The 26,842-nt window shown below is 48.3% G+C and overlaps 1 protein-coding gene across 5 annotated transcripts in view; it reads right to left on the reverse strand.

The window, feature by feature from the left end:
* The window catches only part of ERG (ETS transcription factor ERG), a 316,149-nt gene that overhangs the window by 68,538 nt on the left and 220,769 nt on the right, over nt 1-26,842 (reverse strand). For all 5 annotated transcript variants that reach the window (XM_027548950.1, XM_027548974.1, XM_027548956.1 and 2 more), the window contains one exon: nt 6,045-6,262. In XM_027548950.1, coding sequence (XP_027404751.1) covers nt 6,045-6,262 — 218 coding nt within the window. The remainder of the gene's footprint in view (nt 1-6,044; nt 6,263-26,842) is intronic.

Below are 26,842 nucleotides of genomic sequence, written 5' to 3' on the forward strand. Positions count from 1 at the left end.
CAGGGACCACTGAGAAGCGATGTCCTGTGTCTACACGGTGTGCGGGGAGGCTCGTGTCTGCAAGAATTGTGTGATCTGGTGCTGCCGCTGCCAAGCTAAACCCACAATTACATCCCTGTTGGCTCAAGGTGCCTTTCTCTCCTGTTTTCCTTTTATTATTTTTTATAGGGCTCCTTTAGAATGGAAGCAGATCTCACTTCACCGCTTGTATTTCACTTCAGGAGCCTGTGGGCGCGTTGGGGCTGAGGTTTTGTAGAATTTCATCACTTGCCTGGGAAACTCAGTCCCTCCCTTCTCCAGCCTTAGCCTTTCCCTCTGAGGGTGACGGATGGATAGGAATCGAGAAGACCATTCCCAGGGCTCATGTGTGCATGCTGCGTGCATGCTCAGTTGCGTTCGACTCTTTGGCGATGCCGGGGACTGGAGCCCACCTGGCTCCTCTGTCCATGGGATTTTGCAGGCAATAATGGAGTGGGTTGTCATTTCCTCCTCCAGGGGATCTTCCTGATGCAGGGATCGAACCTGCATCTCCTGAGTCTTCCGTATTGCAGATGGATATCTTGCCACTGAGCCACTGGGGAAGCACACTCCATTCTCAGGGACTGGACTCTAAAGCAGTAGGAGTGGGGTGGTATTCTGGCATCACCCAGCCTACAGAGGGATCTCCTCCCCCCGGGGGATGTTTGCAAAAGAGCAAGGAGGGGCCACAGAGGTAACAACCCACACATTCTGGCCCAAGTCCAATCTGTGACTTTCGTCGATTCCCCCTGAACTTGACTTCCAGAAGCAAGTGTGCTGCAGGGAAGTCCACTGCACCAGAGCTCAGAGCAAGGACAACGAGAAGGAGCTGGAGATGCACTTCATTTCCGGCTGCAGCCCCTGACTCCTGGGCACCCCTGGCCTGGGGCTTCCAGGCAGTGGGTGATACATCCACCCTCTCCAGAAAGATGCAGCGAGGAGGCATGTTCAGGGGCTGCATCCTGGGCCCTGGTGCTCAGACGAAACAGAACCACACCTCCACTGTGTCCCTGCCACGAGCCCCTCCCGGGAGGATCCCCGTCTCCACGACCTCAGCCTCTGTCCCCTGACACTCCGGGGCAGAGATGGAACAGCCAGGTGTTCACTGGGGGTTTCCATAATGAAGGTGGAGTCAACGCACGTCCATGCTCCCGTCTATGGAGCCAGAACTGACACGTGTAAAGATCATGCAGCGAGTCAGCAGCATCTGTGGATTTGATCCTGAGAGGTCCCTCTGTCTACGTGCTGCCTCTTCGAATCCTCTAGAGGAAATGGGCCTTAGGTCCACTGATTGAGTTTTGAGTTTTCCCTTCCTCCATGGCTTCCCCTGGTGGCTCAGATGGCAAAAAATCTGCCTTCGATGTTAGAGACCTGGGTTCGATCCCTGGGTCGGGAAGATCCCCTGGAGGAGGGCATGGCAACCCACTCTAGAATTCTTGTCTGGGAGATCCCATGGACAGAGGAGCCTGGAGGGCTGCAGCCCTTGAGGTTGCAAAGAGTCGGACACGACCTAGTGATTAACACTTTTATTTTCACTCCCCTTCAGGGGAAGCCCCTTACATTCTGAAGCGCAGATTATGCCTCATGTCCACCTTGCAATATTGCACTGGTCACAGCTGAAGGCTGGTCCTGGTGTGGCCTGGTGACATCAATTTGCTGTATGAACCTCCTTCCAACACTTCCCACTCAGCCAGGCTGAGTCCTTCCGGGACAGGGAAGTGGCTGCACCAACAAACGCTGGTCTGGAAGTCTGAAAGGAACAGCTCCACTGACCACTGACCAGCCAAGCAGCCAGGAGCCCCGCGTGTGGTCAGTTTTCTGAGTCTTCCTGGCCAGGCCACCACACTCAGTGACTTAAATCCAATGCCAATCGAGGCATTGGTCTGAAGGTATTTCAAAGGTGTGGTTAACATCAACCACCCTTTGATTTTAAAGAGAGGTGATTATCCTTGATAATGCCGGTGGGCCTCGTCTCATCAGCTGAAGGTCGGAAGCAAAACCTGAGCTTTGCCTGAAAAGGAAGGAATTCTGCCTCAAGACCGTTGCATCTACGCCTGCTTGAGTGTCCAGCCTGCCACTGCATGCCCAACAGATGTCAGATTTGACAGCCTCTGCAACTGCATGAGCCAACTTCTTACACCAAATCTCTTCAGCAGGTACCTTACTGGTCCTGTCTCTGGAGAACCCGACTGACACGGCAAGGCCAGGCCCCACCACACTGGACTCCCGTGGACGCTGAGCTCAGGAAGAACGGGCAAAAGCGTCTTCTCCAGAGAGGACCAACACATGCCACCCTCCTGTGTTTCTAGAACATTCTGGATGAGAGGGAACGGCACTGGGGGACCGGTTGACATCTGTGTCATAGCTCAGACCCGCCGAACTGAGCTTCCTCCCCTGCACCAGTCCACAGCAGCTTCACCATTCCCCATCCAGGACATCCTCAGCTCTGGCTCACAGGCCATGTGGGTCAGCCATGTGCTCGTCCCGGGCAGTGCCCACTGGGCAGGCACCACAATGCATCCAGGAAGAAGACGGAGATGCTGACAAGGTGGCCTCCCTCGGAAGCCGCCACCAAAGCACTTCCCGGTTTTCTCCCAAAGCTGGAACTGCCTTTAAAGAGCCTCTGATGGGACACCTCTGAGCATTGCAGAGCTCCATGAGAGCCTGGGAGAAGAAATGACTGATGCTTCCCTACTGTTACTCCCCTACAAGAAAACGGTCCAGTTCCTCCACACATGGTTTCATTTCCCAGGAAAGAGACCCTTGCCTGAGCCACCGCTTTGCAACTGCCAAGACAAGTTCCCCAGTAAGCCAGGAACACAGGAGTAGCTTCCCAGGGGTCATGTCTTTCTTAGGGACTTGACGCCTCAAGGCCAAGTTCAAGGCTGCCTTGAGCAACACCCCCCCCCAGCCCACTCCATCCCAAATTCCTGGGGTGACCAACCTTGGGCTGGGAAGGTGGCCCCCATGGTCCAGCCAGGAGGGCAGGTGGACGTGGTCTCCTGAGGAAAAGCACAGACCTACATCGGAGGAAACGGTATTCAAGCGCCTCCCTTATTTATCTATTCCTCTGTTTGCTTATTTGTTCATTCATTTAAATCTGGCCAGAAGGAAAGTCTCACTTCTGCAACATCGTTCTCACCTCCTGGCTCAGGCTCCTTTCTGAGCCTTTCTAAATCCAGACTGGCACTCCGAGAGCTGGCCTGAGGCCAGACTTGGCAAAAAGGGCCAGGGCACAGATCCCCCTGCTAACTGCCAGCTGGAAGCCACGTTGGTGCCCTTTGCCCGAAGTGCTTTCTCTGATTCTTTCTCCTTCTCCCCCTCCATCTCCATCTGTCTCTGTCTCTCTCACACACGCTCGTGCACAGACACACACACACGTGTGCGACACCCATGCTGATGTATTTCCCACAGGTAGAGACGAGCCTTGGAAGAAGACCTCTTTAGAAACGCACCCCACCCCATCGTGACTATCCTGGCGTGTATGGGATCACGTGACTCCATTAGAAACAGAATCCACCACTCTGCTCAGTGCTACGTGGCAGCCTGGATGGGAGAGGATTTTGGGGAGAGAGTGGATCCATCTAGATGGATGGCTCAGTCCCTTTGCTGTTGACCCCAAACTATCACAACATTGTTTGTTAATTGGCTGTACCCTGATACAAAGTAAAGTTAAAAAAAATTAAACAACAACAAAAAAAGAGAATCCATTACTGTTTAGAGGGCTGGCAGCACAGCGACCCTACTAAATAAACACAGCTACATTCTTCAGAACAGAGCAAGTCTCAGGAGCAAATGCAGTGAACGGTCAGTGGAAACATTCTATTAGATGGACAGGATTCACCTATGACATATTTATGCGTATTATATGTAAAGAGCAGAGAAGGCAATGGCACCCCACTCCAGTACTCTTGCCTGGAAAATCCCATGGATGGAGGAGCCTGGTGGGCTGCAGTCCATGGGGTCGTGAAGAGTCAGACACAACTGAGCGACTTCACTTTCACTTTTCACTTTTATGCACTGGAGAAGGAAATGGCAACCCACTCCAGTGTTCTTGCCTGAAGAATCCCAGGGACAGGGGAGCCTGGCGGGCTGCCGTCTATGGGGTCGCACAGAGTCGGACACGACTGAAGCGACTTAGCAGTAGCAGCATATGTAAAGAGGAACCTGCTGGACTCTATGACTGCAATCCCACCCAGGTCCTTTCCGAAGTCTAGGAGTTTTCCCTCGATGAGGTCCAGGATGAGCCCACCTTGGCTAGAATCCACTTCAGGGACCAGCATCACAGCAGAGAGGCAACATCCCGCTTCCGAGAAGAAACGAGATGCACGGAAGTGAACGACTCCCTGGAGCCCCGGTAAACCTTAGCACCTCCCATCTCTGTGTCTGGCACCTCCAGCCTCATGGGTGACATTCCCTCTGGGGACTCTGATTTGGCACCTTCACCGACACCACGCTAGAAGTTGACTCGATGGTCTCCAGCATGTATAAAACACAACACTTATTTAAAAACATATTGAGCATTAAAATATGTAAGTAGCAAAAAGGGTCCCCTGTAGCTGCAACAGAGTGGAAAAGTGCACTGGGTGTGGAATCAAACACCCTTGGTTTGGAGCCAATCTCCTAGTTGCTTGAAGTGATGCTTTGGGTTAGCCAGAAAATGCCTGGGTCTCCGTTTCCTCATCCACCAAATGGGGACGAGCATTCCTCTCAGGGCTGCTTAGAAGACTGACAGGCCATTGCTGCTGCTGTTGCTAAGTTGCTTCAGTCGTGTCGGACTCTGTGCGACCCCACAGACGGCAGCCCACCAGGCTTCCCCGTCCCTGGGATTCTCCAGGCAAGAACACTGGAGTGGGTTGCCATTTCCTTCTCCAATGCATGAAAGTGAAAAGTGAAAGTGAAGTTGCTCAGTCGTGTCCGACTCTTAGCGACCCCATGGACTGCAGCCCACCAGGCTCCTCTGTCCATGGGATTTTCTAGGCAAGAGTACTGGAGTGGCCACTGGATGCATACAAAAGGGCTTTCTATGAAGTAAAGCACCAGAAAAGGTGAGCTGTTCTTGTGACTCTAGGCAGATTATGCAAATTTAAATGAAATTCTCTTTGTCCTGGGAATTTAAATGATTCTTCCTGAATGTATATGGGATATTCCATCACAGGGCTTCCCAGGTGGCACTAGTGGTAAAGAACCTCCCTGCCAATGCAGGAGACAGAAGAGACTCAAGGTTCGATCCCTGGGTTGGGAAGATCCCCTGGAGAAGGGCATGGCAACCCACTCCAGCATTCGTGCCTGGAGAATGCCACGGTCAGAGGAGCCTGGCAGGCTAGAGTCCATAGGGTTGCAGAGTTGGACACGGCTGAAGCGACTTAGCATGCATGCACCCATTATATCATAACTGAAATCAGTTTTACTTTTCAAAACGGCGTCTGATGAAATGCTTTTAAGTGCCCGGGATAACACGTTCGCTAATTCGCTGCATTTAGGTGACAGCGGCATGACACACTCAGAAGAGTTAACACTTAGGAGTGACGCTGGTGCTTGGTTTTCAGTGTTAAGTAAAGAGGAGAGGGAAAAGCACGCATTCAGAGACGGTGACGGGGGAGGGGCAGGCGGACACAGGCAGCGGATCCATCCGCAGCATCACGTGGGGCAGACGTGCGCTGTGCCGCCGGCCCACGGGCTGACACTCTCCCACCGTTTAAACTGAAGACAGTTTTACTTTCCAGGCAAGAAAACCCTCCGAGATGAGTTCTGCCATATGTGGGCAAGGCCCCCCTTCCCACGCCGCCCTCATGCCTGGGAAATTAGAACTGCACATCTCCTCTTCAAAGCGAGTTCTCGGTAAATAGACTACCGGTTCTTCACAACCTCTATCCTCCGCGCAAACCACTGGCGAACACATTTTCGCAGCCTTGCCCAGGGTTCCTGTGCAATGTCTTGGGGGCAATGCCATCCATTTTTACTCGGCCTTTTCAGGGGACGGGGACCCAGGCAACCGGGAGGATCCGAGCCCGCGGTCTCCTTACCTTGAGCCGTTCACCTGGTTAGGGTTACATTCCATCTTGATGGTGACCCTGGCTGGGGGTTGAGACAGCCAGTCCTGCTGAGGGACGCGCGGGCTCATCTTGGATGTCTGTCCATAGTCGCCGGAGGAGGACGCGGTCATGTCCGTCTTGGGCAGGTGCGGCGTGCCGTAGGCGCACTCAAACAGTGACTGGTCCTCGCTCACGACTGATAACGCTTCCTAAACGCCCAGAGAGACACACCTTCAGGACATGCCAAGGAACAGCCGTGCTGCAGAAAGTCGCTAACGTCAGAGTCATCTCTAACTGGGACCCCACTGTTTAGGTACCTTTTCTGGTGTCTGTTTCTACCTTTCAGAAGAAAAAAGGAGCTGGCTTTCTTTCCCAAAGAAGGTAAAAGTTGGAACTGGCAGACCCAGAAAAACTTTCCTGCAGGTCCCCAAACATCCCAGGCCTGACTGCAGCCGTGCAGATAATATCCACTTTAATCTCGACTCAAGGAAGTTGAATTTCAAAGGTCTTAGAAGACATCCAATTGCATGTGTCATTATTTGACAAATGCAATCTATAATTCAACCAGACAGGGTACAGCATGGTCACGAAGATTAAAAAGCAGACATGTGCCCACTAACACCTAAGCATCTGGCAAAACTGCCACATTCCCAGGAGATTTTAAAGAAGAGCTACTTAGAAGAAGAGTGTGGGGGAAATGGGGCACCAAAGGACAGACAGACAAAGATACGAATTTTTCCATTTCTAAGTTATTAGCTGAGATAGAGTTTCAAGTGGTGCTTCCATGATGGCGAACATCTGGATGATAAATGAACCAAAAAAAAAAAAAAAAGCTGTGAATTAACCAGAGGCCTCTAGGATGTTTAAAATACCTATACCAGTGAATAGCTCTTTTTCACCCTCGATTTCTATTCCTATCTCTGCTCATTTTGCATGATTTGTTGAAAAGAAACAGCAATGTGCCATTGTTGAACCATTCTTCTGAGGCTTTAAGTCAAACAAGTGGTTAGCCTATGGCCAGGCTGACATTCTATAGCCAAATCCACAAAGCCAAATATGACTGGGAACTCTCAGCTGCTTGAATGATACCTCATGCAGCAGCTACACAGAATACAACGCAATCCAATTCTGCTTTCTATAGTTAAAAAAAAAAAAGTCCGTATGGGAATCCACGTTTATTTCATTTCTTAAACACCTTGGTACTGCTATTAGCTTTGGAGAAGCAAATGCCGTTTGCATCACACATTTTTTTAAAAATGGAAAACTATGGCAACCTTCTGGTCTGGACTTCTCATCCCCCAGAGGGGAGAATCTGAGATCCGGAAAGGTCTAGATCTCACCTGGAAGTGAGCAACCCAAGATCAAACAGGGAATTCATGAGGACTCCAATGAGTGTTTTATCATCAGCTCCCTCCTGCCCCCAGAGCCTAGGACGTTCTTCTTAAACATTTCTCAGTTTGGGATGTGGGTCTGCGTTAGCACTCCGTTCTTGTTTGAATTGATACTTAAGTCAGGATGCTCTTCTTCACCCCAGTTGTTAATATTAATAATAAAGCTCTTCAAAGCAGCCTTTCTAAAAGAGAAACCTCCCTCCCTACAGATACAAAGAAGTATCTGAATCTTTAGGGAGCACACGCATTTTCACAAAGCACCCCCCAATCCAGTGTGTACCCCCTCCCATTATACCTCCCCCCACCTACCCAGGGAGCAACTTCATCACTCTCCAAGTGCATGAACTTCACAGCCAGCGGGGCACAGTGTGCTATGAATCAGTGAGTGGGGAAAATCACAAGAACAAACTCAATGCTCTGGATCTGAGTGGTAGCCACTCAGGGTACTGTGCGGAGGTAACAGCCCCCGCTCCCCACTGACATGGCTAAAATCCCTTAGAACCAGAGCCCTGTGATGTTTGGGGAAACAGTGAGCTGAGGATTTAAACAGTAACACGAACTCTACAAAACCGTGTGCTGGGCCAACCGGAGAGCCCGAAGCAGGCACAGGAAAGACAAAAAGAACACAAAGCAGGCATCTTGACCACCCAGCAAAAGCAAACACATCAGCAAACAGCACCAATCTGAGAAACGGGCATGGCAGATGGGGAGTGGGGCGGGAGGTTGAGGGGGGAACCTGAATCTAGGGGCTCCCTGGACAGATCACAAACGGAGCAAGCGGATGTAAGGAGTCTCAACTCACAGATGCTGGGTTAAAAATCAAATTGGCACCACGGACTTAGTGCAGTCCTGCTAATCCACAAAGGCAAAATTAGAGCTTCTTCAATAAAGTTTGCAAAACAGGGTCTGCCTTCCCATAGCAGCACTGGAGAGAATGCTTTTTACACACTCAGGACAAAGAAAACAAGGCTCTCCTGCCTGGTCCTGCAGACCCCACCAAGCCTCAGAGGGGAATAACATACTATGTAATGTTAGCATTGGCTCACTGGCTTAAGAGAAACACGAATAAACTGGCAGAAATGGGCTAAATGCGAGGGACAGACTTCACATCATGAATGAGTAAGAAGGCGGCTTTCACAGCACAAAGAGTAACGATGTGAAAATAGGAGTGTATCCCCTAGATAAAGCAGGATATTCTGGCAAACACACCCAATGACCAAAGATGTAAACGCAGTATAGGATTTAGACACTGGACCAGCTTACGAGAACTGAAACAACGCTTCAGTGTGTGTTTGGGGCGGGAGGAACCTATCCTCACATCTGGCATAGCATTATTTCACCACATGGTCTTCTAAAGAAAGAAATCAAAGTTAACGGAGATCGATTTAGGGGAAGAAATTGATAAAAGCTAGAGATACGGGGGGCACACAGCTTTCCTGCACATCTGAAAAACTCTCCTCTGCATGAATCCTTCATGAGGACGGCCATAGCCTTCGGAAGAGCAAAAGTTGCTTTTCTTCGCTAGAGGAGAAGTTGTCTAAAAATGAGACAGCTTTAGGATAAAACGTTTCATTTCAAAAGGGGTGACGTGTGGTCCGTATTCTGGAAAGACAAGAGAGCGTGCCCAGGAGGGATGCTAAGTAAGCCAAAGCAGCCAAACATCTAGGACTTAGTACAAGTGAGGAAAAAATAAATAATAAATGGAATCAGATACACACACACTCACACACACACACACCAACTCAGCACATCAGAACAATGAAGGGGTAGAAAGAAACTAAGGGTGGCTTTCAGAGACCTGCTTCAAACGAGGAGGCTCCCTAAAGCTGACGGCTGTTCTTTAGAAGAAAAGGAAGGCCATACACCAACAGCAAGCCTTTGTTCACCCACGTGACTTTGCCTACTGCCTGCAGGTTTCATCATCCCTTTGGTCCCAGGATGAATGACAAAGGCTGAGGCATAGGATTCTCCCACCCCAGCGGCCCTGGGACTTCAAAGCTGGGAAACGAGCGAGCCCAGTGGGATTAAAACCAGAATGGACCGCTGCACAGGGCCTGGTAACCAGGACCACGTGAGGCCCTTGTCTCCAGCTCTGCAACTGACTGTTCTTGGCCTCGACGGGTGCTCTCCGTGCTCCCCTGACACCTGGCTTCCCTCCTCATCCACAGCCATCTCACCTACCTACCTGCCTACCTGCCAAAGGTGTGGGCAGATGCCTTAGTTAACATGTATGGCTTATTCCCTCAGAACCTTCGGCCAGCCTCGGGGACTCGGGAACTGTTTTGGTTGCTTTATAACAGAGAATTAAAAGAAAAAAAAAAAAGAAGTCCAAACCTGGCAGAAACGTGGCATAATAATTTAATATGCCTGCCTCTATGTTACTATAAAAAGACGTGAACTTTAGATTGGTGTGTGCTGGTGTGCAGGGGTGTTTTTCTGTAGCTTCAGAAAGCTGGAATATTCTGATGTGGCCGGTGGCAGGCGACCAATGCCGTTTTTATGAACTTAGGAGAAACGCATAAATTCTAAGCAAATGGCCCCCCAAAGAAATGGGACCGCTGTGTTAGTACATAGTGTTGTTTATTATTTAAATGCTGAATACATCAACAACATATGAGGACCATTCCTTTGGACTTTGGTCATAGCAGTTGACCAATAGTTCCAGAAAGTGAAGAGAACTCAACTAGATTATATTTCAAACATAAGACTAAAATATTATTCTGTTTTTAGGTAACTAGATTTGGGTACAACAAAGGACCCACAATGCTTATATTAAAAAAAAGAGTTGAATGCACATTTAAGCATACTGACATTTCCAGCAAAAGATTTCAGAGGTCCTGTAGCACATGAATTTTTTTCTGTAACAGATGAATATTTTGAGAGGCTCCTATGGTTCCAGCAGAAGAATTATAAAATAAGGGTCTGGACTCAATTTGGCTTCTAACTTTTGATCCCCATGGTTCATAAAAACACTGAAATGTCAATACACAGAACACAACATACTTAAATTTTCATGAAAATCTGGGTGTGGTAAAGTGTTGAAACTAACAAAGTCTTAAAGAATGATCGGCTCTCTTTCACAGCTGGAGCCAGGAGACCATACAGAGGGAAATGGTCCTTACATGGTTTTCAAAAACCCAGAAAATGGCCAGAACTAGATGTCCAAAAGACAGGATTCCCAAGGCAACCCTCAGATTCCTCAAGTCTTACGTGCCTCAAATTTATGAAAAACAAATGGAAAACCAAGTGGAATAAGCATGTTAAGATTATGGTCACACTTAGAAAAAAAAATTCTTATAGAAGCCCTTGCTATCGCAATACAACTTCCACTTTAGGAAGCCAAGGCCATCCAAACTCCACAGTTCGCCTTTTCTCCCACGCATAACCAACCAGAATCTGGTACATCACGTAACTGCTTCCATTGCTATGAAAACGACATATTTTAGCCAACACCTTTACGACATCAATACCTTCTCTTGACTCAGAAACAGCTGATCCATCACTTAATAAACCAGTTTACACTGGTAAGCAGCTCATTTGAGCATCCCTTTAAATTCTATTTCACTGTTTTTTTTTTTTCTTTAGGATATGCCATACTCCACATTTTACCAGCTCTGAAATCTGGATGCCTCTCACCATTGATGGCATGTCATGGGTTATTGACAGCATTTCTTCTCCTTTTATGGCTGGAAAAATTATGATTCATTTTATCATCAATGACATCTTACATTTTATGAACTATGGTCATCCCTAGTGGCTCAGATGGTAAAGAATCTATCTGCAATAAGGGAGACATGGGTTCAATCCCTGGGTTGGGAAGAGACCCTGGAGGAGGGAATGGCCACCCACTCCAGTATTCTGGCCTGGAGAATTCCATGAACAGAGGAGCCTGGCAGGCTGCAGTCCATGGGTTTGCAAAGAGTCAGTTAGGTGCTCAACTTTGTATCCCATGCCAAGACTTCCCATGTGGCTCAAGTGGTAAAAGAATCTGCCTGCCAATGCATTTGCCACAAGAGACATGGGTTTGATCCCTGGGTGGGGAAGAACCCCTGGAGGAGGAAATAGCAACCCACTCCAGTATTTTTGGAGAATCCCATGGACCAAGAGGCTACTTGGGCTACAGTCCGTGGGGCTGCAAAGTCAGACAGGACTGAACACGCAAGCGTGAAGAAGGAGATGACTCTGGTCATTCAGTCCTGATGATAGCACGGTGAGGTCAGGAAGCCTTCCTGCCCACAGATGAGAACTGGGAGGGGCTGGGAAGAAGAGTGACGTCAGGATGAGGATGAGGCAGCAGCGGGGTCCATGGATGGACACTCACCGCTCTGGATGTGGCAAGCAGAAAGAAGAGACTGGCCAGAAGCACAGTGTTTCCCCAGGGCCTCATCACAGCTGAGCAAAGAGCAGCCCTGACAGCGCAGACAAGAGATAGAACCACCCAGAAAGAGACATGCTGGTGGGGAGGAGGGCCGGGAGAAGGGTAAGGGGATACACGCCCAGAGTCCCAGCACTGAGGATGGAAGTAAGGGGTCAGGAGAGCAAGTAGATAAGTTGGCTGGAGACTAGGAAGGAATCTTCTAAGTATTCAGTACAACAAGCTCTCCTATGGTCTTAAAAGTTATGCAGCAATGGGTCCCAGGTACACTTAATCAGCTTTTCTTACTAGTTTTCCTAAAGGAAATCAACCCTGAATATTCATTGGAAATCCTTCCAATGCTGAAGCTGAAACTCCAATACTTTGGCCACCTGATGCAAAGAGCTGACTCACTGGAAAAGACCCTGATGTTGGGAAAGATTGAGGGCAGGAGGAGAAGGGGACGACAGAGGATGAGATGGTTGGATGGCATCCCTGACTCAATGGACCTGAGGTTGAGTAAGCTCTAAGAGATGATGATGGACAAGGAAGCCTGGTGTGCTGCAGTCCATGGGGTTGCAAAGAGTCGGACGTGACTGAGTGACCGAACAACAATAGTTTGAATCAACAAACCTGTTCTTTTCACTGGTTAATCAGATAATTCAGACCCACACTGATGGCCATCAGTGATGTGTTCACTGCAGGTGGATGCAATCCATATGGCACAGGAAGAAGTGGGCAGGTAGGAACACTTATCGATATGCTCCAGCGAGAGCCACACGGAGGCAGACCTAGCAATACTGGAAGATGATTTATTGGGTTGTCTCAAGCCCAGCTGTTCATAACTTCTCTTCAAGGCAGAGTGCATGCAGTAGATGCTACTCTTATCTCATTTAGAGGAGAAAAAAGCAACACAAATAAAATAGACAAGGCACCTAGGAAAGACTGCCACTCCATTTGCCCAACAACAGGCCAGGCCTTCAGTCATTTTATTCTCAGCACGAGCAGCTTTGCATTCATATATTGCCAACATCTCATGAGATGAGAAACCTCATCTGACCAGTGCCTTTTAACTACAACACTTTTAACTACGACAAAAAAGCCAAACACTGTGAGTTGAAGTTGTCTCGTCAGTATGCGTGGGAATCATTTTACCCCTTCTTGATATTATTTTCTTTCCTTAATTCTTCAACAGAGGAAACATTAAAATCATATACTGAAGGCAGCGTCTAGCTTTGATCTCACGTTTTTCTCATTTAACACATTGCTATTTTAATCCCCCCCCAAATATAAAAAATCTTGGATAAACCTCAAAGGAAAGATGTATGTAAGCAAATGAGGTCCATTTAAGAGCTTATTTCTCCAATGTGGTATCGCTTCGTATCAAACACATTTACAACTGCAATACCAGCCTGGCGCTAGAAGAATGAGACCCAGGACTGTGAGGAGATACGTGCAGGCAAATATATTTATACACACACATTCAGATACATGAATTCACACTGTGCATATTCATACACACATATATCCACGCACGTACATATCCATACCTCCATATTATGTGTGGAGATACATGCAGACAAATATATTTGTATACACAATACACATACATGCATTCACACTGTGCATATTCATACACACATATATCCACACACATACACATCCATACCTCCATATTCATATGCATACACATAGACATTCATACATACACATGTTCATACACACACACATGCACTTCCATATCCATACACATACACATAAATATTGGGCGGGCCAAAAAGTTTGTTTGGTTTTAAGTCAAAATAAGATATTTTTCATTTTCTTTGAAGAACTTTGTCGAACACTTTATCCACTAACTGAACAAACTTTTTTGCCCAATGCAATATATTCATACTTACACACATGCATATTCATATACATACATGTACACACAAAAATACATAAATATACAACATAGACTCACGTAACGTAGGTGCACACATGCATGCACATTCATATACACATGCATGCATGTTTATTCACAGGTGCATGTTAATGCACACACACATATGTATTTCCACACACATGCATCTAACACACACACACACACCCATCTGTCTCTCATCCTTACTATCTTTGCTCATCGAGCACTGTAGAGAACCTGGCCACCGTCCTTATTGGGGAATCCCTTTGGGGCAACTGTTGCTTAAAGGATAAAGAACCAGATTTCTCCCCTTTAACCTTGATTTGTTTCTTTCTCAAACTCAAAGGTATTTTCTCTCCCCTAAGCAAAGCCCTTTAGAAAAGAGCTGGAAACTAGTCTCCCCATGACCTTCTGATGAATTTCCCTGCTCTAAACTTACCAGCTTTCTCCTCAGCTGTGAGCTGCCTCGCCAGCCCTGGGGATTCTCTTTGCTCACATATTCTCCAACTGCTGCCTTTATTAAGATACAGGCATTTTCAGGGCAGGATCGTGTGTGTGTGTGTGTTTGTGTCTGTTTGTGTGTTTCTAGCGATCAAATAGCTTCATAACATAACAAGTCTTTTGATACTTCTATTAATCATAGAACTAAGTCATGAAATTCTACGAAAACCCCACGATAGATCTGTAGTCTGAAACCTTTTTTCACATCAACAGAAGGGAATATACACTTGTGAGACTGACTGTGCAGTCAGGGACTAGGAGTTTGGAAACGAACTGCCTTTGGCACTACATCCTCAGTCATGTGATCCTGGAGCATATGACTTGCAGGGTTGATGACTGAAATCTACGTAGGCTTAAACGAGAGAGTCTATGGCGCTAGACCACATAGGAAATCAGGAAGACTTACTAGAAAATGAAGACTAGCATTAGCAAAGCAAGAAGACAAGCAGTCAATGGGGCAGCTGAAACCCTAGAAGACTGGCACAGTGGAGAAAAATGTCAACAGAGAAGAGTTTGGGTCCACCTAATGAGAACTAGATTTAAATGAACCTCCAAACATTCGAAACCCCACAAACATAACTTTAAAACAACTCTCCTGTTTACTTTCTCACTTCTGTGCAGATGCTGTGTGAGACAATGGAGAAAGGAGGATGAGGTGGGCATACTTGGCCTGGCCATCCGAGGGCACGAGGGCACAGGTGTGCAGGGGCAGCAGTAACGGTCCAGGGTTCTACCGCACAGCAGCACGCCACGGTTAACGAACCATGTGTCCTCCAGGCACAAACTTGGCTCAGAGGGGAGATCTTATGCTAAGTGTTCTTATCACAAAACATAAAAATAAATAAGAGGGAAGGAGGAAACTTTCTTTGGGAAGTGATGGATATGTTTATGGCTGCTTATCTCCAAACGCAGTAAGTTGTAACCATTGAATACCTTGCAGCTTTTAGTATATCCATCAGGCCCCAGTAAATTGGGTTTTAAAAAACAAAGGCAACAGTGTGTTTAAGTGATGTTAACGGCTCCTTTGTTCTCCTACAAAGAAACACATTTTTTTACCCCATAGGCTTCTTTCCTTCTTTAGAGATGAACAAAAAGTGTAAAAACATGTGTGGAAACATCCTGTTTGTGGGGTCTGCATCAGAATGAGAGCAAAGAATGTGCTCCGGACCCTTTCGGGGCCTTCCGCGCCCTCTTGGTTCTGTGTGGAGTGGATTCCACTCCTGACTTTGCATACGTGTGCTTGTTTCTCTAAGCATTGTCATGACATGACACTCAGAGAACATTCATCAAAAGCCTGCATCTTACTTTCCTCTGATTTGAAATAATTGACTTGGGATGAAAAGATGGTCTGCATTTCACTTTCGACCACCACATTTAGGCTGCATGACGGAGGTGCTCCAGAATGTTGGAGGCAGCATGGTGGCAGGGAGCTGGCGATGCTAAGAGCCGCAGGCTCCCTTGATCCCTGGGTCACCCCGGAAACTTCCTCAACCCTGTCCTGCTCCAAGTTTAGTCCCACAGTGAGCTGCTGTGGGATCACTGCAGATCTGGAGGCTGCGTTGTCCCCAGCCCTCCTGAAGCAGAATCCATTTTATAACATCGTCCCCAGGTAAACCTGGATACTGCATATTCACCTGTAAGTCCTACTGCCTCATCCTTTGCGCTTCTTGGGTGGCACTAATGGTAAAGACCCCAGCTGCCAATGCAGGCGTCATAAGAGAACCAGGTTTGATCCCTGGGTGGGGAAGATCCCCTGGAGGAGGAAATAGCAACCCACTCTGGTATTCCTGCCTGGAGAATCCCAAGGACGGAGGAGCCTGGCGGGCTACACAGTGCACAGTGTCACAAAGAACTGGGCCCGACTGAAGCAACACCTTATCCTTGTGTGAGTCTCAATTTCTCCAACTATAAAGCTGATGTTGATAACAGTGATCCCGCTCCCAACCAGGGCTCCCAGTGGGCCAGGTGAGTTAGCGTACGGGACAAGTTTTATAAACCTTAGTACTGCATCCCAACTATGATCCAAAAAAAGTTGATGTGACTGACCCAAATTCTTCATGTCATTCAAGACAAGAGTTTGGAATATCCGTCTCAAGTCATATTCATCAGGAACCAGGAAAAGTGCATCATCTCTTGCATGCCATTAAGTCACTCTTTCTCTGTCATGGACCAACTTTAAAAGTCAGGTATCTTTATCTAAGATGGGGAGAAGGATGAGCTGACATGTCTTATGGTCAAGAGCACTCAGTCTCATGTGATTTAGCCTTTATAGTCCTTGGTCCAGTTCTTATGTGGGTTTTCGGTTGCAATTCTACATTAGTTTGTTGAATGTCGATTAACTCTAAGTTTTGCGTGGAATCCAGATTTCCTGTTGGCAACTGTAGCCTCAACAACTGGCTGGGGCTTCCCAGGTGGCGCCAGTGGTTAAAAACAAAAACAAAACCCGCCTGCCACTGCAGGAGACATGGGAGACGTGGGTTCGACCCCTGGGTCAGGAAGATCCCCTGGAGGAGGAAATGGAAATCCACTCCAGGATTCTTGCCTGGAAAATCCCACAGACGGAGGAGCCCGAAGGGGCTACAGTTCATGGGGTTGCAAAAAGCTGACTTGGCAAGCATGCATGCAACAACTGGGACATTCTCTGGCACACTGCTGTAGTTCTCTGTACAAGGAGTGGATGTAGGGATGAACAGATGAGTGAATCAGTAATACACCACGTTCTCATAATTCCCATTAATTTCCCTAGAACTGCGTGTGCTTGCTTGCTAAATCACTTCAGTCATGTCTGACTCTTTTGCGATCCCATGGACTGTAGCCTGCCAGGCTTCTCTGTCCGTGGGGTTTTCCAGGCAAGAATACTGGAGTGGGTTGCCATGCCCTCCTCCAGGGGATCTTCCCCACCCAGGGACTGAAGTTGGGTCTCCTGCATTGGAGGCAGACTCTTTACTGTCTAAGCCACCAGGGAAGCCCAGCTGATGTTCCTCAAAGTGAAAGTGAAGTGGCTCAGTCGTGTCGGACTCTTTGCGACCCCATGGACCATAGCCTACCAGGATCCTCCGTCCATGGGATTTTCCAAGCAAGAGTACTAGAGTGGGTTGCCATTTCCTTCTCCAGGGTTATCTTTCCGACCCAGGGATTGAACCCAGGTCTCCTGCATCGTAGGCAGATGCTTTACCGTCTGAGCCACCAGGGAAGTCCTCAAATTTCTCTGCAAAACTCTTCTCTTCCAGGATGTGGGATTCATGATGCTCCTCATCCTAACTTTCCCTGAAACCTCATGGGGTTCCTAACACAATGGGACAAGGAAGTGATTCTGCGGCAGTCTTGCCAAGAGGCTCACGGGACTCTTCTACCCTTCTGGTTTCTGAAGCCGCTCTCACACACGTGAGGCTGCAAGCAATTAGGGTTCTATGAGGCACAGTGGCCCCTGAGAAGAGCACCCCATGCCCACAGGGGTGACAGAGCTGTCTGCAGCTCTCCTCCGTTGGAGCAGCCCTTCTCTGAGTCCCAAAGGAGGCATCTCATCCTCTCCTCCCCAGAAGCTCCATGAAAACAGGCAGCTCTAGGCTTGGCTTTTTCCAAACACACACCCAGACGCTAAAAACACAGCACGCCGCACATCTGGAATGTGTCTCATCCATGAATCTCTGACACATGGATTCATTGTTTTCGAGAAAATTCCAAGAATTTTATTCATGAGAAAATTCTGGCACAACGGGAAATGCTGGCAAGCGTGAGGGGCCGCAGATGTCCTGGCCTACACACACGCACACACACACGCACGCACACACACACACACACACACACACACACCTGTCACCGCTTCAGCACCTTTCCATCAGGTACCTACCCCACCCCTGCAAAATTCCAACCCCAAATTTCCCATTAAAGGGGGGCACGTAACACCCTTAATCTTTATAAGGGATGCCATTCCCCCAACGGTTGCATCACTCCAGATGCACTCTGCAAGTGTCCGGATGGACACATGGGAATTTAAAAGGAGCGGCAGGAACACGGAGTGACTAGTGTGAGAAGCAGCCGCTTGCCCTGGGGCCACGGCCTCCTCATCTGTTCAACTAGGATCTGGTGTCCTGATGTTTCCTGAGGTCCCTCCACACTCTAAAATGAAATCTATTGTATTTAACTACTGACGTTCTCTTCCTGCCAGGGCCTAACTACAGGCCCCAATTTCTCCATCTTTGAGCAGATATATGCCTGGGGGTGGGGGTGGGGGGAAATCCATCCTCTGGGGAGCTGCCAGACGCTCCTGCAAGTTCAAGTTCAAAGAGAACTGTGGGCGCTTCTCAGGCTGCCCTGGGTTTTAATTTGCCAAGTCCTCTGACTGTTCATTGGAAGAACTGATGCTGAAGCTCCAACACACAGGCCACCTGATGTGCAGAGCCGACTCACTGGAGAAGACCCTGATGTTCGGAAAGACTGAAGGCAGGAGGAGAAGGGGACAACAAAGGATGAGACAGTTAGATAGCATCACTGACTCAGGGGACATGAATCTGAGCAAATTCTGGGAGCTAGTGAAGGACAGGGAAGCCTGGCGTGCTGCAGTCCATGGGGTTGCAAAGAGTCAGACACGACTGAATGACCAAACAACAATGGGATAACTTCTTCTGTGCTCGTGGGAAAGTAGTCCAGACTCTGAGAGCTCATTTCAAGTCTTCAAGCGCAATTAGGACCTAAGCTCCTGGACGGGAACTCTGGCGTTCTCCATAAAACACATCACACACGGGTAATGGTAAAATACGGTTCTGCTAACAGAAAGTCTTACAGAGACTGAGGCTCTCACGAGGCGGGGTAGGGTAGGGGGGTTGCAGACAGGGGGCCTAGGTAGGAAGCCCCACTTTTCCCGAGGTGTTCCAAGGAATTCCTCCCTTTCCTTTCCATGCTCATTCCCAATTAACTACTGTCAAGGGCCGCACAGCACAACGGATAGAGCAGACATAAACACAAACTCATTTTCTTTTTCATAGGCGCCAGCTCCCATTGTGGCAACAGCCAAGGGCCCCCCACGGTGAAGGCCCGTCACGGCCAAGCTCTCGCTTAGGCCCTGGGAGTGATGACGCCTCCGGCCGTCCCCAGGGCCGGGAGGCCAAGCCTGTGCTTTGCACCAGATTTTCCAGCGCATAAATCTGCACAGGAAGGAGACCAAGGAGCCAGGGTATCATGACCTTTGTTCCTGCTCCACGCTGAGCTCATTCGCCGCCCGTGATCTAGCTCACGGCACCAGGGAGGACCGGTCAATGGAACACTGTTCATGCACCAACAAGCCAGTTGCCAGCAAAACTTGATTTTTACGACTCTGAGAGTGTTGATCTCAATACCTAGTGCGTTTGAATTATTTATTGTGAACTTGTCCAATGATTTCAAACCATGCATACTCGATCATACCCAACGAGGCTCTCCTGAGCCCTTCTTTAAACCGGTCTCTTTAAAAATCTGTAGAGCCATTCTTACCAAAATCACTCTATCCTGCAGAACAGTTTAGTGGCCTAAAAATCTTCAGAATGTCTATCCAAGGATCTCAGTGTTGCTTTTTAGATTGCCTCCTTACTTGGGACTCTTATTACGCTGAATCCCCATGGAAGAAGCAGAGTCAGGGATGTCTATGTGTTCCCACATTTTCCAGGAAAGAAAGGAAGTTTCCAGGGCTAAGAATTGTGTGCCCTGTTGTGCATACCATACGGGCACAAAGAGAGGTCTGTGTAGAGATAACTCCTTTCCAAGAGGGTGGAGTTCCCTAAGCCACCCACCCATTTAATTTGCATAAGGAGCCTTGCGGGGGTGGGGTCGCATTGAGCCAAGTCTATCTAAAAAGGCAACTTGTTGTTGCTATTTAGTCGCTAAGTTGTGTCCTGATTCTTTGTGACTCTGTGGACTGTAGCCCGCCAGGCTCCTCTGTCCATGGGATTCTCCAGACAAGAAACTGAAGTGGGATGCCATTTCCTCCTCCAGGGGATCTTCACAACCCAGGGATCGAACCCGTATCTCCTGCATTGGCAGGCAGATTCTTTACCACTAAGCCATCTGGGAAGCCCATAAGGGGAACTGACATAGTACAAAAGATGACTTGCCTTCCTGTCTCCCAGTCTGGTAGACTTGCACTGACCACTATGTGTAAGCAGAGGGACACTCTATAAAGTAATTTCAAAACTAAGACTGAAGTCTGTAAAGACCTGTGAATTAGAACCTTGCTTTTCAAAGTCTGAGCCTTGGACCCGCAGCAGCCGCAGCATCCCCTGGGACTTTGTCAGATGCACAGAACCTCGGGCCCCAGCCCAGAGCGACTGACTCAGATCCTGACTTAACAAGATTCACACGGGGGAAGGCAGGCACGTTGTGCTGAGAACTGGGTGAGAAAGTGGTAAGTTCTCCCAAAGAAAGAAGAGGCGGGGCTGGGTTAGGAGGAGAGGGCAGACTGCTGTGTTTAATTAAGAGTGGTCAGGAAGGTCTGCATGGAGGAGGCTAGGCCTCAGCAAAGTTCAAGGTTGTTGCTTAGTTTCTAAATCACGTGCGACTCTTTGCCACCCTATGGACCACAGCCCACCAGACCCCTCTGTCAGTGGGATCTTCCAAGCAAGAATACTGGAGTGGATTACCATTCCTGTTTTTCTCCAGGGGATCTTCCCAAACCCAGAGATTTAAGCCCCGTCTCCTGCACTGGCAGGAAGATTCTTTACCACTAAGCCACCTGGGCAGCCCAAGAACTTAAAGGAGGCTGAGGCAATAGCAGAACAAAGCCAGAGGTGGGCACCGGGGTTTGAGGGTGGGGCACAGCGATCAGCAGCAGCCAGGGAGGAAGTGTTATCTCAGGAGAGGAGGGACGGGAAGTACCAGCCCCGGGTGAGGAGGTGGGCCACGTGAGGCTGGGGGTCGTGGCCAGACCTGGGTGGTACTGGGAGTGAGATGGGGACCTCTCTAGACGTCTTGGCTCAAAGCCCAGGGAGTGTCTTCTTTCCCAAGACACACCAACATTTTCCACCTCCGAAGGGCTCTGCAAGGAAAATACTTTCTATCTGCTTAGTTTGATCACTTTCAAAGCTCAGCATGACCTACATGAATGTATTACACACACCAAGCTGACACCAAAAGCCACGCCTCACAAGATGTTACAGCCATCCTTTGTCCCCAGGACAATGGGAACTCCTATTAGTCATCGTGCACAGAAAACTGTAGGGATTCAGAAGACGTGCTTCTCATTCAGAGAGCCTGTCGATGGGCATGACCACTGTTGAAAGGCTTTTGCACACACAGGGAACACGCCACTGAGGCTCTGCTCTAAGGGGCAGCCTTGGGGAGACCTACCTCTGAAATCAAGAGGAAACACAGCACCCAAGTGATCCCCACCCCCAAATCAGCCAGCGTGGGGCTCGCAGGTTCTGGAAGCTCTGGCAGATGACAGGCCAGAACATCATGCTGCCTGCCTCAGGCAGGACTGAAAGTTTCAGGGCTGGAGCAAGGATGCAGATGACCAACCATTTCCTCTTTAAACACAACGATAAGCTTGGCCTCAAGGAGGAGGCATTCAGAAGCAGTGGGTATTGTGCTTGGGGGTGGAGGACCCTAATTCTCCGAGCTCTAGCTGGGAGAATGCACTTCCTTGTTCATAAAGCGTGGGTCCTCTTCTGCTGCTGAACTGTCTATACATTGTCAACATGGGCCTTGTGGCTACCTCTGAATTCAGTGTCAACATTCAATGTAGAGTCTGCGTATTGGTTTCCTCATAGCTCAGTCGGTAAAGAATCTGCCTGCAACGTGGGAGACCTGGGTTCGATTCCTGGGTCGGGAAGATCCCCTGGAGAAGGAAATGGCAATCCACTCCAGTATGCTTGCCTAGAGACTCCCATGGATGGAGGAGCCTGGCGGGCTACAGTCCATGGGGCTGCAAGAGTCGGACACGACTGAGGTGACTAAACCACCACCATTGGTTTTCTAGGGCTGAGAAAGCAAGTACCGCAGATCAGGGGGCTTAACCAGTAGAGGCTCCTTCTTTCTTAGTTCCAGAGGCCAGAAATCCAAAATCAAAGCACAGGCGTAGCTGGTTCCTCCTGAGGACCATGAGCTGCCCCAGGCCCCCTCTCGGTGGCTTGTAGACAGCTGTCATCTCCCAGGGCCCTAGGAAGGTCTTTCCTCTATGCATGTCTATGTCTACATCCGAGTTCCCTTGTTTAAAGAACACAGCCATTTGGGATTCAGGCTCCACCTTATGTTGTTGCTCAGTTGCTATTAAGTCGTGTCCAACTCTGCAACCCCATGGACTGCAGCACACCAGGCTTCCCTGTCCCTCACCATCTCCCAGAGTTTGCTCAAACTCCTATCTATTGAGTCGGTGATACTATCTAACCATAGCATCCTCTGCTGCCCTCTTCTCCTCCCGCTTTCAATCTTTCTCAGCATCAGGGTCTTTTCCAGTGAGTCGACTCTTCCCATCAGGTGGCCAAAGTATTGGAGCTTCAACTTCAGCATCAGTCCTTCCAATGAATGTTCAAGACTGATTTTCTTTAGAACTGACTGGTTTGATCTCCTTGCAGTCCAATGGACTCTCAAGAGTCTTCTCCAGCACAATTTGAAAATACCAATTCTTTGGCACTAAGCCTTCTTTATGGTCCAACTCTCACGGGCTTACATGACTACCAGAAAAACCATAGCTTTGACTCTATGGACCTTTGTCAGCAAACTGATGTCCTCATCTTAACTTGATGACCTTTGTAAAGACCTGATCCCAGTAGGATCAGAGGCTGATGTTCTGGGGATTGGGACTCCAATAGATGAATTTACAGGGACACAATTCAACTCATAAGAGGACAGAGAATGTGTTCACTTGTAGGTGGGGAAGGGGATTGCAAGATCTTTGTTGTCCACCCAGTGATTGAATCCCAAGGCTCCAGCCAGTAAAAATATGGAATCCTAACCACTGGACCTCCAGGGAATCCCAAGAAAGTGTGTCTGCTTAATTCACTGCCTAGTGCCACGTCAGGTACCAGAATAAGAACTGTAGGCCAGTGGTTCTCAAAGTGTGTTCCAAGAACCCCCTGGGGTTCCAAGACCCTTCAGTTTCCATGACACACAAGGACGTTATTTGTATCTTATCCACTTATCTTCTGACACGTGTATGGTAAGGTTTTCCAGAGGCCACAGGACGTGTGAGAGCAGAACGGGCTGACTGCAGAGGCAGATACGAGAACCCAGCTGCCGGCTGTGACTCCACTCCAGCCACCAACAGCAACACCCAGAGTATTTTTAAGTCCAGTGCTGTGCTCAGTGGTGTCTGACTCTTTTGTGACCCCATGGACTGTAACCCACCAGGCTACTCTGTCCAAGGCAAGAATACTGGAGTGGGTTACCATGCCCTCCTCTAAGTGATCTTCCCAACCCAGAGATCGAACCCACATCTCTTGTGTCTCCTGCATTGGCAGGTGGATTCTTTATTACTAGGGCCACCTGGGAAGGTCCTATAAGGGGTTTATTATTATTTTTAAATGAATTCATAAATCAATGTTCCAAGAATGTCTCAACTTTTATTTCTCATTCAGGAAACATCAACAGATATAACCCATATTCGGCACTACTTTTAGTGACCTCAGGCATTTTTAGGGATGTTGGGGTCCTGAGACCCCAGGATTGAGAACTACTGCTCAGGGATGTAAACGCGTAGGACATGGCCTGTCTTCTCTTAAGTAACCCACAGTCTAAGGGTGATAAGATGTTCTATGAAGCACATATTTTTAGTGGCTAAGTGCCACAAAAAAAGCAAGTTTGTTGGCCATCTCTTTAGGCTGACAACAGAGGGTTCTCATTAAGAAAAAATAAATAAAAGGCAATCTGAAGTCTCCCAAGACAGCACTAAGTGATGTGTTCACTTTGAAACATAAGAACTTAAAACACGAAGAGTCAGGTGGACAGGCACCATTTGTACGCCAACTGCTCAGCTGATTGCTGGCCCTCAAACTCCCTAAGACTGGACATAATTTACTAAAGAAGCAGGTTGCCTGCCCACTCCTCCAACCCCTGCTAGACACAAACTACCTACGCCCCTCTTACTCCAGCTGAGCCTTCTTGAAAGCCATCTGTCTTTTGGCAAAATAAGAGGGGGTCCATGGGAGACCCCAGACGAGCAGGAAACGTTCAGAGGCTACAGACCACCCGCGCACTGCTTAGCTGGCTGTGCCCTGGGTCTGAGCCCTCTTGAGAAACTGGTCCGGGGCCGAGAGGCTGCAAGGCCCAGGCACAGACTCCCTGCTCATACCCTACAGGTCCATTCTGGTTCACGCCGTGCATCTCTGGATGGGCACGTGCCACTCTCCAGTTAAGGCTATTTGCTGTGTGCTCAGATTCTCAGTCGTGTCTGACTCTTTGCAACCCCACGCACTGTAGCCCACCAGGCTCCTCTGCCCATGGGATTCTCCAGGCAAGAATACTAGAGTGGGTTGCCATGCCCTCCTCCAGGGGATTTTCTTCACCTAGGGATTATACCTTCATCTCTTGCATCTCCTAAATTGGCAGGCAGATCCTTTACCACTAGCTCCAATTAATGCTAAAAACATCTTTCTCTTTTTTTAAATGACCAGAGGGTTTTCATTTTTAAATCTGTCTCTTTTACTTGGAATATCCTCTCTCTTTAATATCCCTGCTAGGGATGATATGTAGGTGTCTCATTTTAAAACCGATTCGCAAAGGTATCTGATTCGAATGACAAGCACTTGACCCCGACCATGTGCAAAGTAACCAGAGTGCGCACACTGGTGGCAATGATATAAAGATGCTGCTGCTGCTGCTGCTAAGCCGCTTCAGTCGTGTCTGACTCTGTGCGACCCCATAGATGGCAGCCTACCAGGCTCTCCCATCCCTGGGATTCTCCGGGCAAGAACACTGGAGTGGGTTGCCATTTCCTTCTCCAATGCATGAAAGTGAAAAGTGAAAGGGAAGTTGCTCAGTCTTGTCCAACTCTTAGCGACCCCATGGACTGCAGCCTACCAGGCTCCTCCATCCATGGGATTTTCCAGGCAAGAGTACTGGAGTGGGGTGCCATTTCCTTCTCTGGATATAAAGGTGAATTCTCCCCAAAGTCTATTATTCTAGACAGACTGTTATCACTTTAACAGAAGGACAAAACATTGGGGAAAAAAGAGGGGAAGATTCCTCAGCACTGGGGTGGGGGGCACGGGTGGGATAGAGGCTCCTTGAGGGCAGAGTGTTTTCTTCAGTGATGTTTTTAGAGTCTGGAGAAGTGTCCTCACGTGATGCACACACAGGGAATGTCTACTGCACGAACTCTTAGTGTGCAGGTGCTTTGTGTAGTGCCAAGTTTGTCTACTGCTTGGAGGATGGAGGGAGGGAGGGAAGAAAAGAAGGAGGGAGGAAGGAAGGAAGGAAAGAAAGAAGGAAGGAAGGAAAGAAGGAGGAAGAAAGAGAGAGAGGGATACTCTTCTTTTCTCCATGGAAATGCAAATCCTATCATGTCACTCTCTTACCCTAAAATAGAATCCAATTTCCCAACATGTTCCAGCCCCTAGAAACCCATAAATCCTACAAAGTGGGTTCTAGAGCTTGTTATTCTTGTTAACTATTCCTGCAGCCACTTGTTAGTGACCTGAACAGTGAAGATAACTTTCAATACACCAGAAGAGACAGGTTAACCTGGTGAGTTATGACCTCCATCATTTTGACTTTGCGGGAACATCCTCCTACTCTACTAATTCAAGGACTATTTGGATGGGCTGCTGGGACTCAGGATCTAATACTGGGATTCAAGTCACCGAGTTAAGGACCTTGTTCTTATGTGGATGAGGTCCCACTTTGTATTAACAGTTCAGAGAAAGACTCAATAAATGAAAGCAGAATCAAGTTCGTGTTCAAGTTCATGAGCAATAACACGTCACTGTAAAATTCCTGTGCTGCAAGTGTGTCCAAGGAAATAAGGACACTCCTGGCATGTACACTGGAGGGACTGAATGCAGTTCTTGCTCTGTGTTCCCAAACAACCCTCTCTCCTCCCATCTGGCCCCAGATCTTCAGCAGATGATGCTGTTGTTGCTTAGCTGCTCAGTTGTGTCCAACTCTTTGTGATCCTGTGGACTATAGCCAGCCAGGCTCCTCTGTCCATGGGATTTCCCAGGCAAGGATACTGGAGTGGGTTGCCATTCCTTCTCCAGGGGATCTTCCTCACCCAGGGATTGAACCCAAGTCATGATATAATTTCCCCAAAAGCAGCTGGACACGAAAGTGTGATATCAGAAACACACATTTTCAAAGGACAAGTGTATTGTATCAGTACTAGCAAGTTAGGTACAGAGAGGGCAGGTGTGTCTGTGTGGTTGGAGGGGCAGGAGAGAAAGGAGTTCAGGAGGAAGTGTGTTGAGATCCGAGGCATGAAAATAAGGAGGAACAGCAACAGACACGCAGAGAACGGGTTTTGTAACTGTCAATGTGCTCTCATCAAATCGCCAGCTTCAAAGGGTTTGGATCTGAGGTCAGATAGAAATACACTAATTTGCACCTTGACATTGGGGCTTCCAAGAATTATTCAGTAGTTACACCTCAGGGTTCAAAAGACAGGAAAAGCAATAAATATGCGACTCACACGATCAACTGGTCAATGTCAAGTGAAATCTGCACACCAAAAAAAGTT

The sequence above is a fragment of the Bos indicus x Bos taurus genome, chromosome 1, assembly GCF_003369695.1.
Source record: "Bos indicus x Bos taurus breed Angus x Brahman F1 hybrid chromosome 1, Bos_hybrid_MaternalHap_v2.0, whole genome shotgun sequence".
Lineage (NCBI taxonomy): Eukaryota > Metazoa > Chordata > Mammalia > Artiodactyla > Bovidae > Bos > Bos indicus x Bos taurus.